At 43.5% G+C, this 18070-nt stretch overlaps 1 protein-coding gene across 1 annotated transcript in view; it reads left to right on the top strand.

The window, feature by feature from the left end:
• Positions 1–12343, top strand: part of ZNRF2 (zinc and ring finger 2) — a 58942-nt gene extending 46599 nt beyond the window's left edge. The window contains exons 3-5 of the mRNA XM_032107007.1: positions 4446–4551; positions 5271–5348; positions 6476–12343. Coding sequence (XP_031962898.1) covers positions 4446–4551; positions 5271–5328 — 164 coding nt within the window. The 3' untranslated portion in view covers positions 5329–5348; positions 6476–12343. The remainder of the gene's footprint in view (positions 1–4445; positions 4552–5270; positions 5349–6475) is intronic.
• Positions 12344–18070: the final 5727 nt, after the last annotated feature.

The raw sequence follows: 18070 nt of genomic DNA on the forward strand, positions 1-18070 counted from the left end.
TGTGTGATCGCATACCCACATGCTTGCTGGCTGCTGAATAGTAAGATACCTGTGGAAACATGTAGCTCCTTCTTGACTCCTTGTGGTGTCAGCTAAGGTGATAGCAGTAAAAATATAGAATAAATTCTGCAATATGGATGAATTAATGCTATACATGTGAACAAATGTATTGGCTTCTAGATGTCTAGAACTCTACATACTCCATGTGAAAACAAGCAAAGACAGTCTCTAGTACTTTACTAAGGTAGTTTTTAGCCATCAGCTTCAAAATTAAATGGATGTGTAGCAGATACATGATAATTATGTACTATTTAATAAAATTAAATTAGTATTTTTTAATGGCTGACTAAACTAAAACCCCAACACTGTCTTTTTACCAATTTTAGTGCTGATACGATACTGTTCAAAAGGTATGTTTCAATTAAGTTTCAATTGTGTTCCCAAAAGGGTTGACCTTTGTGGTGTCCTTCACTAGTAAGCTAGTTGTGGTGGCAGCTTCGACAGACATTTAAGGTCTTAAATTTTAGAAAAAATACAGACATTTTGGAAAGTTGTCATACTGAATTGGGTCAAGGTGTTTCTAACTTGGTGCTCTGTTTCCAGTGAACGCCCAGAGAAAAGTAAAATACTGCAGCTATAAAGTGGTATCTCCCAAAATACATTGACATCTCCATGATTCGTGATTTCTGGTTTCTTGAGCCTAGGGCTATATCTGCCTGTGTTTTAAAAGGAAAACCAAAAAGTAGCAGCACAGATTTTAATTACCTTATCCAGAAGGTATGCAGTGCATGTGCTTTTGCAGTCCTCAGTTTAAAGGCACTTTAATCACGGATATTGCCTATAATCCTAATCATGGCTGAGTTAGTGGCTTTCATAATTATTGGATGTATTTTTGAAAGTTCTAGGAAAAGCTTTTAAATGGTAAAGTATGTGCAAGATTGCGAGGGTGCCTGTTTTTTAATCTTCTACTACCTATTTTGCTATAAATGCAGAAATGGAGTAGAATTTATTTTCCAGTAAAGATAAAAGCAGAAGTTTAGGAGGAAAAATTACTGACAACCAGAAGCTAATACAGTAGTAACCAGGGATAGAGGAGAAGAGGAAAAAGTACTTGAGCAGACTCAAGAGGGATATACCATGCTCTTTTGCAAGATTTCATCTTTGACACCAATCTTTGGCTAGTGAGTACTTGTTCAAGTAGCTGGGAAGGTGGAGGAGTATTTACGTCCTGTTTGGTGCAGTGCACGTGGATGTGGGGGTGTGGTATTTGTGTATGTACCCACATGTGGGTGAAATGGAAAAATGTGGTCTATTTCCTCTTCCCACTTTCATTTAGGTAATAGACTGACATAAATGTCTTAATCATAACATGGATGAAGTTTTAAGCTGCTTTACTCTTTCTTTTGGTTTGTGTGTTTTGTTGCTTGTTTGCATTTTTTAAGGGAAAAATTATAAAAAATGTATCTGCTGAATCACTGCTGCAGGAAAAGATGGAAACAAAAAACCTCTTCAGACTGCAGTGGTTCTGTGCAAAATGATACACAGATTTTTCTGTAACAGATATGTTTAAAAGTCATTGTTAAATGGCCCTTAAACTGATTTCCATCTGATACAAGCCAGTGTTGGTGTAGCTGAGTGCTGTATAAAACAAGTACAGAACAAATTCTGACCGGATCCCGGTCTAACGGGATTATTGACCCCTTTTTCTTTGTCTGAGTCTGATGATCTGAATCACCTAAAATGGTCAAAAGGTAGTTGGATCCAAGGTGTCATAAGTCTGTGAAGGATTTGGTTTTTCTGTCATCGCTCTACATGTGTAATTAATTATGAGCTTAATTATACGGGCTTGGAGTATGTTAATGTGCAAATTACACATGGGCATTTACAGCAGTTGTTTTTTTTTGTACTCATTCCTTCAGTATTTACATCTAAGAGCCTTAGGTAAGATTCATGAGGTTAACACAAGTAGGGAATGCTGATTCCTCAGTATTCCAGAGGAAGAGGAGCATTGAGACCTGTTAACATAACCTCTTCTGCAGGGGTGGCAGAACTGCACCATGTTTCTAAGGTCCAGTCTGTGCCAGCCGTCATTCGCACCAGCTCCCTCTGGCATGACTAGGCAAAGCCCATTGTGTGCCTGGTGGCTCATCCCAGTTGGAAAACCTGGGGTGAAGCCAGGGAGGCAGCAAGCTGTTTGCTGGGGACTTGTGTAGTAGGGCCAGTAGTGGCAAGAGGAAGAGTACAGGAATACCGGAGGGGAAATAAAAGGAGTGTCAGACATGCCAGGGCTGGTGGGAGATACAAATGTTTAAATTGGCATCATGCCCTAACATTAGCCAAAAGGTGCAGAACCTTGTTAAATTGCTCAGTGGGAGTTCAGACCCAAGCATTGTGCAGTCTGGGGCGTGCAGGATAAGCCAGACATGTACAATAGAGAATGATGGGAAAGCCGTTCACAGGAATGCTTTCTTTTATAAACTGTATTTTTATCGGACAGCTTTTTAATTTCTCTTATCAAAGCTTGACTAAATGCTTCCCTCTTGAGAGTGCTTGAGGGAGTGAGACTGGGATTTAATTCACTAGAGATATCTTAGTTCCATTTTGGTTTGGGTAGCAGTTACGGATCTGATAAAGGGACTCCATGGAAAAAATTACTTTTATTAAGTATGCTCCATATGTATGTATGATACATGCTCGAATTATTAATGGTGCTACTTCCTACAGCCTAACTGTGAGAAGAGAACTGCTCACAGGAGTTCTTGTAAAGTTGTGCAGAGAGGTGGTCTAGGAGGGTAAAGTCTGAGACTGTCAGGCAAAGATTGATATCTCTGTAGCGGGACAATGTCTGGAGAGTGTTTGCCTCCTGGTGTCAGATATTAGAATCACTTTTTATTTAAAAAAAACCCAAACAACAAATCCAACCTCAAAGAAGTATTTATCCTTAGCACTCTCTTCTGGGCAAGTTGACAGGTAAGAATTCTTAGAATCTTTTGTATTGTTTTAAATTACCTTGTCTCTTTAGTCTGTCTAATGTTCTGAGAAGCTTACAGCTTCTGATAGAACAACAGGAGTTTTTTAATATGAACCCCCCCCCCCCCCCAATAATGTTACCGTGTGTAAAATACATTTTTAAAATTTTCTTTGTTGTGGTGGATGTAGTTTATTATTTTGTTTTGAGTATTTTTCTTTATAGGAGTACACTTCATGTTAGATATTTTTCACATCTTCATGAAGCTGCTCCACATGTGGCATTACATAGTATTTTTAGTATAACCAATGGATATAGTGGAGACTGAAATAAGCACTGCTTTAGAAACTCAGGCACCTGCAAGAGAGATGGCTGTCATTCAGTGGAAACAATGTAGACCTGATTTCCTTTTACTTTCTTGCTGCCATGGTAGCTTTGTAGTTGTCTGTCATTCTCTGTGTTTGGAATGCCAGTGGGTTGAGTATTGGAGCCACTGGAGAGAACAGCATAGAGCTGCTGGTTTTGCATAGAGCTGCAAAAGGTACTCTCCATAAGCAATCACTTCAGGTGCCTTTTGGCAAAGAAAGGGAAGCTTTTCCCATGAAACCATGGAAACTTGAGCACGTGGGCTTCACTTTGCCAAGTGTGCACCTTTCTGATCTGCCAGTTTGATTGCTACATGGTCTCTTGTTGGGAGTGCCCTGTGGTCTCTGTGAGGTTGTGTCTAACTGGAACTTCTAATCTGCATCTGGCAAACAGGGACTTATGTGATCTTCTGTTTTGCTTCATGCTAAGACTGAATTCTGCATCCCACATTCTGGCTAAGAGAAGTGTCCAAGAGAGAAGGTTTTTATTAAAAATAATATGTTTTCCCAGAAACTTCTTAGTGAAGGCCAATTCTTTTGCATTCCTAGTAACTTACTTTTTCCTCCTTTGTTCTGGGACTTGGTAATACTGCAAAAAATCCAGTGTCTCCAGGAGTCATTGGAGCCATACAGCAATGATCTTTCCTTCATGGAAATCTCACATTCCTACAGTAAACAGTTGCATACTTTACACTGAGAAAAACATGGATGGGATGTAGAACATGCTAGCATGGTGAGAAGAGGTTGAAGGTGTGAAATATGAGTACCAGCAGTGCTGGTCAAATGAAGCCAGATGTATAGAAGAGAAATGAGTAGGAGAGTAGAAAAAGCAAATGCCGGCCTAGTGTTTAGACGTTAGGAAGAACTTTACCTTGTTACTTACAGTGCCTTGTCCAGAGAAATGTTACATTCAGGCTTGAACTTAATTTCCATATTGAAGACTGAGCATGGGTTCATCATGAATCTTAAGTCAGCTGGTGTGTCACTGATCCTCACCGTTCTGCAGAACAAAAAATACCTTCTTCTGTAGCTGCCCTTGATGTTCTGAATAAAGAACCTTTTGCTTGTAGTAGTCTGATTTTTAACCATTTCACTTTGTGCTCTTTCCTCAGAGGATGTGCTGAGTAAAGATGCTGGGGAGTGTGCAATATGCCTGGAAGAGCTGCAGCAAGGAGATACTATAGCACGGCTGCCTTGCCTCTGCATATATCATAAAGGGCAAGTATTCCATAGGATGGATATACAATTTCAGGTTGCATTTACGGGGTAACTCTTCTTAAGGGGTGATTAAAGAAGTGCTTAAACTTAGTTGCTTTTTGCATTTAAAAACAAACAACAAGGAAACAGCAGCAGCAACTTTGAAGATATTTTTTAGATGACATCTTTCTGCATCTCCCCCAAATGTATTTGAAGTTAATTTTCCCTGCTACGATCTTCTCATTCTTGCAAATTCACCTGGATGGGGAAGGAGTGTGCATTATGGCTGAGGAGCTTAGGTCATGTGGGCTTAAGTTTTCTCAAATGCTAATAGAGTTGGGCAGGGAGAGGGGGCAATGCTTTTTAAACCTGTTTCATATTTTGTTTTCGTAAGTGTCTGTACTTTACAGAAAGTAAAATGTCAATGAATGATATAATCAAGATGAAAATGTTAGTAGTGAATTAACTTGTGTATAAAATCTGTAATTTGTAAAATGCTTCCTTAGAAAATTTTAACACTTAAGAAATTCGGGTTTTCAACAGTGTTTAATACCTAAGTATTACTGTGGTTTAGGGTTATTAATTTTTCCAGTGATGTGTGTGTATGCAAACACTTCTTTGTATAATATAAAATTCTACTAGTCGTTGAAATTGAGAAACTAATTTATATTCGTATCCTACTGCTAAATGCTACTGATATTCATGTCAATTGTTTTCATTTTTTGTCTTGTATCCAACAGCTGCATAGATGAATGGTTTGAAGTAAATAGATCTTGCCCTGAGCATCCATCAGATTAAGACAAGATTCATATTTTTAGGTAATGTTTATTTATGTCACAACAATAAATATCTTGATTATCTGAAATAACCATACTATTTTTTTATTTGTAAATTTGCTACTGTGTCTCAGAACTACAATATTAATCAGTAATCATTAATACATATTGCAATGTAGGCAAAAGGTTTCTACATCCTTACATGGCATGGTCTTTCCAGTACTAAAACTGGAAAGTGGCAAGTCAGTGACAAGAAAGCTTTAGCACTAACTTTTTAAGAGCATTTTTCCATAGAAATGAAAGAAAATTAAAATAATACAATTGTGTAATTTTGGATTGTTCCATGAGTACTGGCATGTATTTCTGACAGAAAGCTTTTGGAATCATATGAGAAAGTTGAAGCTAGGTATTTTCAAAACTACTTTCATGTTAATGCATTCCAGAATGTTTAAAGCATATAAATAAATAAAAAATATTGACATGTTTCTATCCATCCCATCTCACAGAAGTTCACATTTTTCCAACTTATGTTGTATGTTAATGATTGCAGATCTGCAGTCTGTGTTAAAAGCTAAAGGATAGTTTTATTCTTTAGTTGACTAACTCAGAAACTTTATCTTACATTAAACTACTGCCCCTAAGCATTGCAAAGCATATCAACAATCATCATATTTTTTAGAGAAATAGAGATATCTGAAATTCTGTCTGGTAGCTAAGAGTTTGGGTTTGTTGTTCAGAGGGAAATTAAAAAAAAAAAATCCGAAGTATTCATCACTAGCATTTATTTGTGCATTTGTTTCACATTGCTTCATGTGTCTGTGTTGTAGGGGTAGCAACGAAACCCTCAAGGAAGATATCCTGCTATGGGGATAATTGTTTTAACCTCGGGGCAGAGTTAGCCAAAGTGAATAAACAAACACATTCCCTATAGTGCCCCCAATCTCTGGTTGTGGCAGAAAGCCTGCATGCTGTTCATGAGCACCTCTGTCTCTGTACATGCTCATGGCTGTCCAGCCTCATGTTAAATTCTATTTGCCTTTTTCACAGCAGGGATGGTGATGACTGGGGGCTTAGGAAAAAGGGGAAGGAAAACACAGTGGTTGTGCTCATGCTGTTTGAGTGGTTTCTGTGCTGAAATGATGGTGTTTTGTCTTCTGCTTTTCCAACAGCTGCTTCCACTGATCAGAAAACATAGGAGATGTGAGGTTCCCGTGCTGAACACAGCGTGCCTGGCTTGAGACTTAGAGTTCTTTGTGGCTGAAAAAGGCAAAGATGGACAGTGACATGGAGAAAGCATTGCAGACACCGTTACTTGCCAGTAGTGCTCGGTATACCAAACACTCATGCAAAGGACACACAGGGATTTTGAAAGTGCTGCACATCCTGTAACAATCGACTCCCCACAGACATTACTGACACTATTTTGTATCGAAGGCCAAAGTTCCTAATTTCAGCCTAACTTCTGGTTCTGTGAAGAAGCGAGTTATTGGACATGTTTCCTACTGCCTCCAGAGGAAGCGGAGATGTTCGATACGTGCTATCTGAGATCCTTGCAGGAGGACGGCCCCAGATTTGAGTGGGAGCGTTTTCACCTTCTCATTGGCTGAAGAACAGTAAATGGCAAACTAAATAAAATCTAACAGTGTGACCTTAATTTACTGAATTCACACCCTGTTTTATGTTCTTCACTTTTTTCAAGAACAGAAAACATAAACCACTCTGCGTAGGAATACTGTATTTCAAAGTTTTGTAACTAAACCTTTGTCACAATGCAGTCCAAAGAGTAAAACCAAGACAGGTAACTAATTTATATTGATCAAGCTATAGAGATAGTTGAAATCTGCACATTGTATTGCTATTTAAGTAACTAAAATGTCTCTTTTACTGCTTGTGAGTAAAATCGACAGAAAGAAATGCAGCAAAGCAAAATCTTACAGCTATGCAACTTTTTTTAAAATAGGAAAAAGAAAAGAAAAGAATTACCAATTTTAAGTGCTGCCAGTTAAGGTAATTTGTTTAACGGGTATTTTTTTAAAGATGTTTCAGGTAATTATTTTATTGTACTACTCTCATCTCCAGGCTGCCTCCTGAGGTGTAAATGAATAACTGCAAATGTAGGAACAGTGAGAGCTTTTTATAGGCATGGGCAAGATAACATCAAGGTGGGATTTGTGTTTAATTTTTTGAATGTGCGCAAGTTCATGTTTCCTTGTTTAAATGTTTTTTTGGTGGCAGGATCTGTAGTACTTTGCATCTAAACCCTTGGTGTCTTCATGTGGAGACCAGCATTTGACAGTGTGGGTTTTTGTTTTGTTTGGGTTTTTTCTTTCTTTTTTTTTTTTTTTAATGCATCTACATTTGTTTAATTTATTATTATTTTACTGTATTATATTGGTATAACCAGAGCTCCACAAAACACAGGATGTCTCTGGGTGGGTACACCGAGTAAAACTGTGGATAAATATTAGTTCCCTCAAAGTATCACAGTTAGAATAAATAGGTTTTTTTTAAAAGATAGGGGGGAAAAAAAGACAGTAAACTGGAACAGATATCAGGGTTTAGAGGCATACTTTTTATATTGAGAATTAAGCGTAGTAGTTTCTGAATTTCACAACACAGGGAAGAGTTTATGAATATTTATTAGCAACAGCATTCTTAGTGAGTTTCAATAGTTAAAATAAGTTGCACAACACTTCAGATGATTTTCTTGTACATAAATAATTCTGGTTGTTTTTTTTTTTTTAAAGACACATTTGTCTCTGTTGCTGCTGTGATTAATATCAAAAAGGGCAAAGAACAGGAGCAACTGCTGCTATCTGGAGAACAAATGCAGTTCATGTTCCTAAACTCTCCCATCTTGCTTGAAGAGCAGCTCTTCCCTGGATAACATTTTCTCCTGAATGTTGCTCTGTAAAATGCCTTTGTTAACGCTGCAAATCTAAAGGAGTCCAAACCAGATAATTGTTGTAATTGCCAGTGCAGTTTCTACTCTTTTGGGCTTGCATCAACTGGTTTCAGCTGAACCTGTAACTCTGGGGCCCTGTTGAATTCTCTTTTTCAGTGGGAGCAGAATCATTTTGTCACGCATTCGATTCTGTAGTCACATTAGATGTACAGTCATTCCCTGTACAGAGTCCTTTTTCAATGAGAATATTTGTGTTGCCTTGTATTATCTTGGGGGAGGGAGGGAGGGGATGAGGAATTACAGCACCTGCAATACTCAAATAGTGGTGTTGCCTGCAGGCCCATTTTCCCAATGTTTTAAACTCCTGTTATCTTCTGAAAGTAAAACTTTTCCATTTGCATTGATTTAATGGTTACTGTTGGCTTCATGCCTACAGAAACTCACCTGTAGTCATGTAAAGGGGGTAGGTCAGTGTTTTGATGTCCTGTGCTCTGAGGTCATAGATAGCCTTTGGCTTGGGGGTTAAGCAGGTACATACTGCAAACATAAATCTGTTTACGACTTGAGCTCAGTTTTGGTAGTTCATACTTCTAGTACACTTACTGTTTCCTCACAAACCTTAATTTTCTGTATTCAGATGGAAGTAGCTGATTTAAAGACCCAGCAGTTAGGACTGTTACCCCACATTTAGGAACAATGTTGGAAAAGCAGGTCACCAGCCATCGCACTGGTGATGCTTTTGCAGGCAAGAGTCCATCGCTGCTTCCATCAGCACAGTAGAGTAGCAATGCCTTGGACTATTTGAGGAACTGGTACAAGGTCAGTTTGACCTTCTTGGTACCCATAAATCTCTTCTGAAAGACTACAGGAGGTTTTTTTGTATCAAAATCTGTAACATAGACTAAGCCTGGAATGACCCTTGGAAGCATGAGAGTGATGCTTGGGTTTGAGAACACCTGTGGAAACTCGCCTAGGTAAGCTTTCTGTCGCCATCAGCTGTTAATGACCATGCTGTAGGCACAGCTCTAGTCACAGACAACACCTTCATTTTGAAAATGTCCTCACAGGGGTGGCGACTCATTGTGCTTCAGAAGGGAAAAATAAACACCAAACAAGTCCCGTGTCTCGAACAAGGAACACCACACTTGTCCACAAGAAGCAATAACTTCAATTTTGGTGCGATATGCTTCTTTGCCTGTAAATACCTTGAGATTGCCAGTTCTGTGCTGTTTCAGAGTATTTTCTGTCATCTGGCCTATATCTTCCCTAAGTATGTAAGGGTGTGAAATAATTCCCATACTCAGGTCTGCCATAAACATGCTGCTTGCCAGCAGGGGAAGAGTACATTTGGCACTGTCTTGAAATGTGTGATTTTTCTGAACTTGTAACATACCCATGTCTCTTCAGTAGCAACTCGTGTTTTGAAGTTCATAGTGGAGGCGGCTGTGAGTTGGATTGTATACAACCATACCCTGTACAATAACAAGAGAGTCAACACTGCTGTCAGCACAGGGCACCCTTTGTCCTGGCTCTTATAAATCAGTATATCTATAATAATGCTTCCCATTGCAAGGAGGTAGCTCATTTTCTTTCAGTGTGTACATTCCACAAAGAGTTCAGTGGGATGTAAAAGCAAAAATATGAAGCACACCACAAATTATTGGTATTTTATTTTTGGGAGGGATAAAGCCGAAAACAGCTCTTATTTGTAGTCAAGTTAGCTGTCATAATCAAGGGTAAGTGTATTGGGGTATTTTGGAATGGAAGACATGTAGGCAATGTACAAAAACGTGGGTGGATACCTGTGACCTTGGTTTTTTCCCTGCTTCCCCCCTTATGATGTAAAGTGGGTTTGTGACTGAATCTCAAGATTTATACATTTATCCTACTTCTTAGTTTTAGGAGCACTGGCTTTTTAATTAAGCCTTGCTGGAAGGCTGGAGAGCTGGTTAAATGGACTCTCAGGAGACTGAAATCTCAGCAAATATAGGAAAAATCATTTTTATTCAGAAATGTGGATCTTTGGTGTTTCTGGAGGGATATATCTAATACATGAGATGTGCTTAAGAATGCTTTTAGTGTGCTGCCTTTTCTGATTGAGGGCTTTAGAAACTTGCTCCATTTCTTCTGTGCTCCACCAAAAGCAAGGAACTTGGCACTTGAATGTTACTATTCTCTTTGTAAATGATGGCAAAACATGTTGGGTATGATACAGGCAGGGATCTCTCTTGAGTTTCTGTGGCTTTTAGCCACTTTCCCGTATTGAAAGAGAGTATTTGTGTGCAAATTTGGTATTGTTGTGTTGTACCTACTAATTTCTGCTATGCAGTTGGGAGTTTCCTGCTGAGAGACTACCACATGCCTGGGAGTGCAGGAGTACTACTATGGGATCTTCCAGCTCACCTTTGCCAGTGGAGGATTATCTCTTTTATTGATGAGTGCTATATTTGATGATTCACTTTCCACCCTTCCAAGCTTAAAAGTCATTTTAGTATCAATTTCTTCTCCTCCTAGCTGAAGATGTGATATATGTTAGGCCATATTCCCATATAGATACACTTTCCATTGGCATCAGCAAAAGTGATGTAAGAAGTTGTAACTGGAAGAGAAGGCTAGTTATGGGTTTCCTACAATCTAGCCAAACGTGGGGTTTTTTTATGCAGCTCCTACCACTTAACTTTTTGTCATTCAAAACACTCTGAGTGAGAAATTCACGACAGAACTATGTCCAGGATTTGTTTCCTGAATGGACAATTTGTGATGTTTCTGTTTCTCTACACAAGTTAACCTGCTTCTAAACTCAAGTTGGAGATGTTTTAGCCTCTTGGGGGTTAAAAAAACCAACCCAGTCCATATTCTCAAATTACATTTGATTATCTTACTCCACAATTGTAGGCTGGCTTCCCAAGCTACTTATGTTCCGTAAAGTCATGTCTCAATTAGTACATCAGAGCTGATGATAGGATAAGCTGTAAAATGACCTCACTGTGGGGCATTATTAGTTGTTGAAGACTTGCTGAGGTAAACCACTGTAGGAATATCCTGCATCTGAAAAAGGCTGGACTTGATTCTGTCTTGGATCTAATAAGTTGCCAGTGTACAAGAGGAAGAAGGCAGCCAGGCCACTCACTGATCTTTCTGGCAGCTTTTAATCTGTGTGTTTGTTTGAGAGACTTTTGCCCTTGGGTGTGCTTTGGCAAAGATTTTGCAACGATAAATAGGATTTGCTTGATTTTGGCAGAGTTTCAAGTGTAAGTAACCTGACGTTGCAAGAACATAATCTGTTGCTGAATCCCGTTCCTCTTGTTTTCCTTCAAATCTGTCCCTTTTATTGCTGATTTGTTATATTTCATAGTAAACACTTCTCAACATGACTGGTCACAAGCTCTCAAGGTGTGAAATTCTAGTAGGAAGAGACATCAAAGCTTCATTCTGTGCTCATGTATATATTAAGATGAAGCTGGAATATTCATTACCATACAGTGAAGAATTCTCCCTTAGCTGATTTTGCCAAAGCACTATAATGTTCAAGGAAGAAGGGAGGTAGCCTAGCTGTAGAGGGGATGCTTTAATGAACTACTTAAAAACTACTTGTAACAAATTTTAAGAGCTGCAGTGTGGCACTGAATGAGTGGTGATCCAGTGTTAACCTTATCCCTTGATTACAAATCTCATTCTGCCTCTTCCTACCCTTTGGCAGATACCTGCTGGTAGAGAGCAGAATGTGTACTCTCTTTTTTTATATGCCTCTTCCTACAGAGCTAACATTGCCCACAGTGAGTTAGAGGGAAGTCCATGCTAGCTTCTGAAATGCCACCTGTATGTGCAGTGGTAATGGACAAGATACCTTCCTTCATAACCCGGAGCAGAAATCGGAATGTAATTTGCAATGTCTAATGTAAATGGAACACCTCTTTTTGTTTTGTTGGTTTTTTCTTTTTTTGTAATTGAGCAGTATGATTGCAAGTTGACTTAAGTTGTTCTAAGGTACTCTTTTCAGTGGTTTGCCAGTACATAATCACGAATGAAAATATTTTTTTATTGATTTTTAGGTTGTATGTTTAACATTCCATTCATGTAAAATATGTACAAATATATGTAATAAATCTTTTGAAGCACAGTTTTCCTCACACTTCCAGGTGATTTTTTTTTTTTTTTAAGTATTGGTGAAAGAGGCATTGCTGTGGGACAGAGCTTCTGTATCTCTGTGCTGCAGTCCGAGCTGGAGCAGAGGATGGAAAAGCAATGCGTGGTATAGAGTCACAGCCAGAAAAGCAGCTTGGCATCTCACCTGTCTGCAGTCCTGCAGGTGGGAATGCAGACCCTCTGGGCCACCCTCTGGCTCCTCTGAGTCCCTCTCACTCTTCACCTGTCCCACAGGCAGTGATGTGACAGGCTTGTATCCATCTGGCCAGGGAAGGTCTCAGTAGAAGAGAACTGATGTAGCTGTTGTTTTGCAGGGGTGGCTAGAGGTTAATGCAGCCTCTGTTGATCTTCAGCAGACATGATGGCCTTCAAGGTTAGCTGAAGTTAGAGCTGCCAGGTCAGGAGGTAGGGACACTCATGGGTGGTTTCAGAAGGAAAAAAAGAAAAGGAACATGGGGCAAAGATGGCAGCGGGCAAACAGTCCTTTCTCATCACCTACTATGATGCCAACCACCTGGAAACTTTCTCCTGGGAGAGTGGCTGCAGCTCTCCGAGTCAGGTCACCTGCAGCAGGTAGCTGTGGGTGTGAGACACCTGGCTGGCTGCATTGCCACTCCAAATATTCCTGCCTGGACTGGTGGCAGCTGGGCAGCTGCAGCCCTTGTGCTAAATGTAAAGTGAGATGAGGACAGGAGTACAGATGAGCCATGTGGTTTTGGATAGTGTACGGGCTAAGTCTGCTGTGGGGAAAGTGTGATTTTACACCTCTCCCCCTACGCTAGTTGGGGAGTGGAGCTGTGGGTGCTCTGAGTAAAAACAAGTGCATTTCACCAAGGTTATGTGGAGTATGTGGGGGAAAATGAAAGGAGTTCACTCTCCAGGCAGGAGATGCTCCTTGCGTAGGTGTATTGCATCTCAACTCAACAGGGTGCTGGTCCCAGCCAGGGCGACTTGTGCAGGCTGGTAGTACCTGCTGATGGAATGTGATGCACAGATTTATGGCACAGGTTCCCCCACAGCTGGGTGTCCATCCTTGCTTGCTCCACTTTTGAGATAAGCCTTTTGGTGTGCCTGGGGGTAGCTGAACCCGCTGCTAAAGCACAGTGACAATTGGGCCATCACAATTCTCTCTGTGGGAGATGATAGTCGTAATGCATGAATTATTCAAGTCTGCACCCAGAAACAGTTGGATGTAATTACGGAGCAACATGTTCCTATCTTTTGTTAGAGTAACTTTTTTTCCACCACCCCTCCCCACTTCCCCAGCTGCTCTCCCCAGCCACCTTCTGGAAAGCCTGACTTCCTTCACTGCTAGTTATTTCTGTGTTTTCCTCCTCAGTCTTGAGCTGTGTTATGGAAGCAAACTAGTTAGAGCCGAGTTTGGCTCTGCATCAGAAAAATCTGCTGGAATTCATTCCAGTTCAGTAGGTACAGGATTTCATGTGTGAAATTTAAATTGGTGGCTGTCTTGGTTTGAAAGACAGGTGTCTGCTAAGGAAGGCAGAAGCCTCCCTTGGAATGGCAGATGCAACCCCCCTTCCCTCCGAGTTATTATAACTTTGAAATCAAGGGGCCTTTAGGCAAAGATGTGGAAAATAGGAATAACAGTTCTTTACTATTATATATCTATATGTGCATGACCAGTCAAACAAACAGCAACAACTCTGGCAGTAACAGCGAACAATCACAAACCCAGTCCCAGCTTTCTCAGCTGTCGGGCCCTTTCCCCTCGGGTGCAGTTCCGCTCGCAGCCGGCAGGGGCGCTGGCGGCTCCCGGTGAGCAGGGCAGGTGCGATGGTTCCCCCGCGGCTGCAGGGGGCGCTCCGGAGCGAGCTCGGGGAGCGCGCGGCACCGGTGCCCTGGGATCCCGGGAAGGGATGGAACAAAGGAGCTTCACAAACCCCTGGGCAGCTGATCCTGGACCCTCAGGAACAGCAGGCTGGAACGGCAGGGACGAGCACAAATCCCGGGTGGCAGACGAGATGTATCCAAACTGCGGAGCTGCGGTGGGAACTCCCCGGAGGTCTGGGCAGGCAGGGTGAGCAGGGCTACAACGTAGCGAAGGCTCGAAGCAGCGGCGGGGCAGGGCGGCCACAGCCCGGCTCCCAGCGGGGCAGGGAAGGCGGGCTTGGGATCCCGGGGTTTGTCTGGCAGAAGGAAAAGCAGCCGATGAAACAGCCTCTCTCTCTGTCCAAACGCTGGGGACCGACTGTCCACGCACCCAGGTGAAACAAAAGAGTAGCCAGATGCACCCCATCCCCATAGCCAGCTCTTTTGTTTTCCTTAAGCTCTCAGTAATTTGTCCCCCTGGCAACATGTATGGGGAAAATTCCTTTAACAGAAAAAAAAAAACCCGGAGAACTCCTAAAACCCCAACAGTGGCATCTATTGGTATCACATCCTACCCTCCTTTCTATGGCTGGGACATGGGACATGCCACCTCTGCCCTAAGCTGCTTGTCCTGCAGCGTGAACTGGGATGCTGTGCTGGCCCCAAGGTATTCCTGGGAGCTGTGAGCAATAGATGGTGATGTTGTACACATGTATGTGTGCCTGGCCCCGCTACCACACGCCAGTTTGGTACAGCCAGTGCTCCGTGTCCACTTCTACATGCTGTGCTGTTTCTAGCAGAAAGAGGGAAACACAACACACAGCCTGCAGCAAAGAGAGCAGGAAGGTGGGAAGAGTCCCCTGCAGCAGCAGCAGGAGCTAAACAGGGAAGTTGCTCCCCTGGCTTCTGAGTGCCCAGTTCTGTAAGGTCTCATTCTCCTTCTGAGGCTACAACACCTGAACAGTGTCTGTGCTTGGAGGGGTGCAGGCTGGAGCCTGCTGGTGTCTGCAAACATCCCCCGGTGTGTTTGTTCAGTGGAGGAGGCTCCCAGCTCCTGCAGGGAGAGAGGTGCTGGTGTCCCAAAAGCCAAACAAGGCCACAGAGCACACTGCCTGTGAGGTGCTGTGCAGCTCATTCCTGCTGTCTCCTTGCCAGCCAGCCAACAGGCAACAAGGAGCCTCAGCAAAAGCCAAGTGAGATGGAGTTTTCCAGCTATTGTGTAATAAAGCATCTGTTTTCTGAGGAGGATGAGATCAGGGATGCATGGTGGCAGGGAGGAGGGTTTGACATAAATAAATAATTGCAAAAAGCCCATCCTCAGTTGACGCAAGATGACTCACTGCTTGTAAAAGCAGGAGCATAGAGGAGGCAGATCTCAGGCGCAGGGACACGTCCTCAGCCGGGGCCGCTGCAAGTTGCAGGTGCTCGGTGCCTCTCCGCATTTGGCCCGTTATCTTTGGAGTCATGTTTTGTGTCGAGCTTCTGCCCTACTTTCGTTTCATCCTGTTTACAGACTGCTTTGTTTGAACATGTGTTTACATTTTAACAAAACCTCCCCCCCCTTCCCCTCCTAGTTGTTTCTTTAAGCCGGCCTCAAACAGAAGGAAGAGGAAGCTGCCAGGCCTCTCCCCAAGCCCCACCGGGCTCTGCCACCGAGGAGAACGAGCACCGTGGGGCTGTCCCACCCCGCCTGGCGCTGGGCTCTCCTCACCGCCTCCCTCCCCCTGCAGACCCGGGTGACTTCTCCAGGGAGCGGCTTTCCTCTTCCCAAATCACCCGGGCCAGGAATAACATCTGCTAAACTCGAGATTAAAGTGTCTGGCAGGTAATGGAAGCACGAAAGCTTGACAGCTTCGTTTGCTCCAGTCTGTGACGCCCAGGTCAGGCTTTCGAGACTTTAGCAGCTAATTAAGTTGCTGCCTGCAGAGCATAAGAGGAGTCCCCAGACGGGAGAGGCTGGGCCTAATGTAGTTGTTTGCAAGGGGTTTGCTGGAGCTGGAGCTGGAGCTCTGGCTCTGCCCCACGGGAGCAAGGGAGACGCTCCCGCACCCAGGGCTGCGTTGCTCTCGGGCACAGCCGCTCACTGCAGTGATGGAAGTGACCCGTCACCAGCCCTGTCACCAGCGGCCACCTCCTGAGCCAGCTGCCTGTGTGGCGGCTGGGATGGGCAAGCGCGGCACCTTTCTTAGACTGGCACTGCGCAATCTGCAGCCTCCTGGGGCTGCTGGGAGTGCCCCTGCCAGCAGCCCTGGTGCCAGCAGCAGCTGCCGGCCCTGTGTGTGGCAGGAATGTATGTATTGCCACCCTAAAGGGTTGCTTGAGCCCTGCAGGTGCTGACCTTGAGTGGGTGAGGTGGCATCAGCACTGCCCAAAACCTGCTGTTTTCCAGTGCATCACCCAGGGACTCTCCACCTGCAAAGGGCACAGGACATTTCCTGCTTTCCCAGTATAAAGCAATGACTGTAGTTTTTGCCCCTGGCTGAGTAAGACCAGTTTTTATTCCTTAACCCACCTGCCATGACCTCTCATGCCTTGATGCTCCTGAAGCTGAAGCTGCTGTTTTCTCTGAAACATCATCCCTGCTTTCACATCCCCCTGTGCTCCTGAGGGCAGCTATTTCAAACGTCTGCAGCTCGAGCCGTCAGCTCTCGTCTGCCTCTGGGAGTGAAGAGTGAACACTGGCTGACCTTGGCCCTGTTGAGATTCACAAGGGATTCGATGAGCAATTTCCCAGGATGAAAGAGAGGACTCCCCTGGCACCTGTGGCACTCCCTGCATCCTCTCACCCTTTGTCCCCACTTCGGCAAATGAGGAAGGACTTGCCACTGTTGCTATGCTGTGCTTTCAGAAGGCTGACCTATCCCACGGAGCAACTGAGAGTCCCCAGCAAGCAAGGAGAAACCTCTTCCCGTGAGTAAATTTGGAATCCCTGAGTGCAGCTGCCAGCGCCCAGCCTGGCCTCCATTTTCATCTAGCACAATACTGCTGTTTTGTTTCTACCTACTAAAGCAGCAGTTAAGGCCTTTGTGTACAGCTGCAGCTTTTTCCCGCCGAGATTACTTGTTCCATCAGCTGAAAACTCTGCAGTGACCTTGCCTTCCTCATGGCAAACCCATCCCTCACTACTGTTCACCCAGCTCTGATGCCTTTGCTCCTGACTGCAGCCATTTGTACAGCTTTGCAGTGGGCTCCTGTTTTTGTGAACTGAGGTACTGAGCAGAGTTTTTGTGAACTGAGGTAAGGGAGCAGAATGAAGCTACAGAAAAGCAGGCACTTGCTGTGTTTTGGCATCAGTACTGCTCCCTTGGCATGGGATGGTGGGATTGGGATCCTGTGCTGGCTGTGGTTGAAGAGCAAAGGCTGCATGGCTTTGCACCACCCTGTAAGTCATAAACTGGGGTCTGGCACCTGGAGACATGTCTGACACCACGTGAGCCACTTCAGGCTCAGACAAACACCCTTTCCTGAAGACCTGGCAGTGTGTGACAGGACTGCACTGCATTGTGGCAGGGCTCCCTTGGGGGCTGCAGTGTCATCTGGCACCAGTAAACACACACAGCTTGCACCAGCCAAATACAAGTGGTAACACCTCAAACCAGCAAGTCTCTGCCCCCAGCAGCAGCAGGTGGAAATGCAAAGAGCTCCTGCAGTCAGCGTGGCAGGAGGACTACAGGGGCACAGCATGGCTGCAGCACATCCTGGAGGCACCAATGGGCTTTCCCTTGCTGCCCGTAACTGGATTGGCACCTACTGCTGGAAGGGCCCCTCACGGGCAGATGCAGCTGTGAAAAGCCTTCTCCAGCTGTGGCAGCTCCTCTCTCTTATCTGCAGACAGTATTAGTTGGGCTGTCACTGTCCCATCTTGATCCAGCCTCAAAAAAAC

Source organism: Corvus moneduloides, chromosome 1, assembly GCF_009650955.1.
Source record: "Corvus moneduloides isolate bCorMon1 chromosome 1, bCorMon1.pri, whole genome shotgun sequence".
In the NCBI taxonomy this organism is placed as follows: Eukaryota; Metazoa; Chordata; class Aves; order Passeriformes; family Corvidae; genus Corvus; species Corvus moneduloides.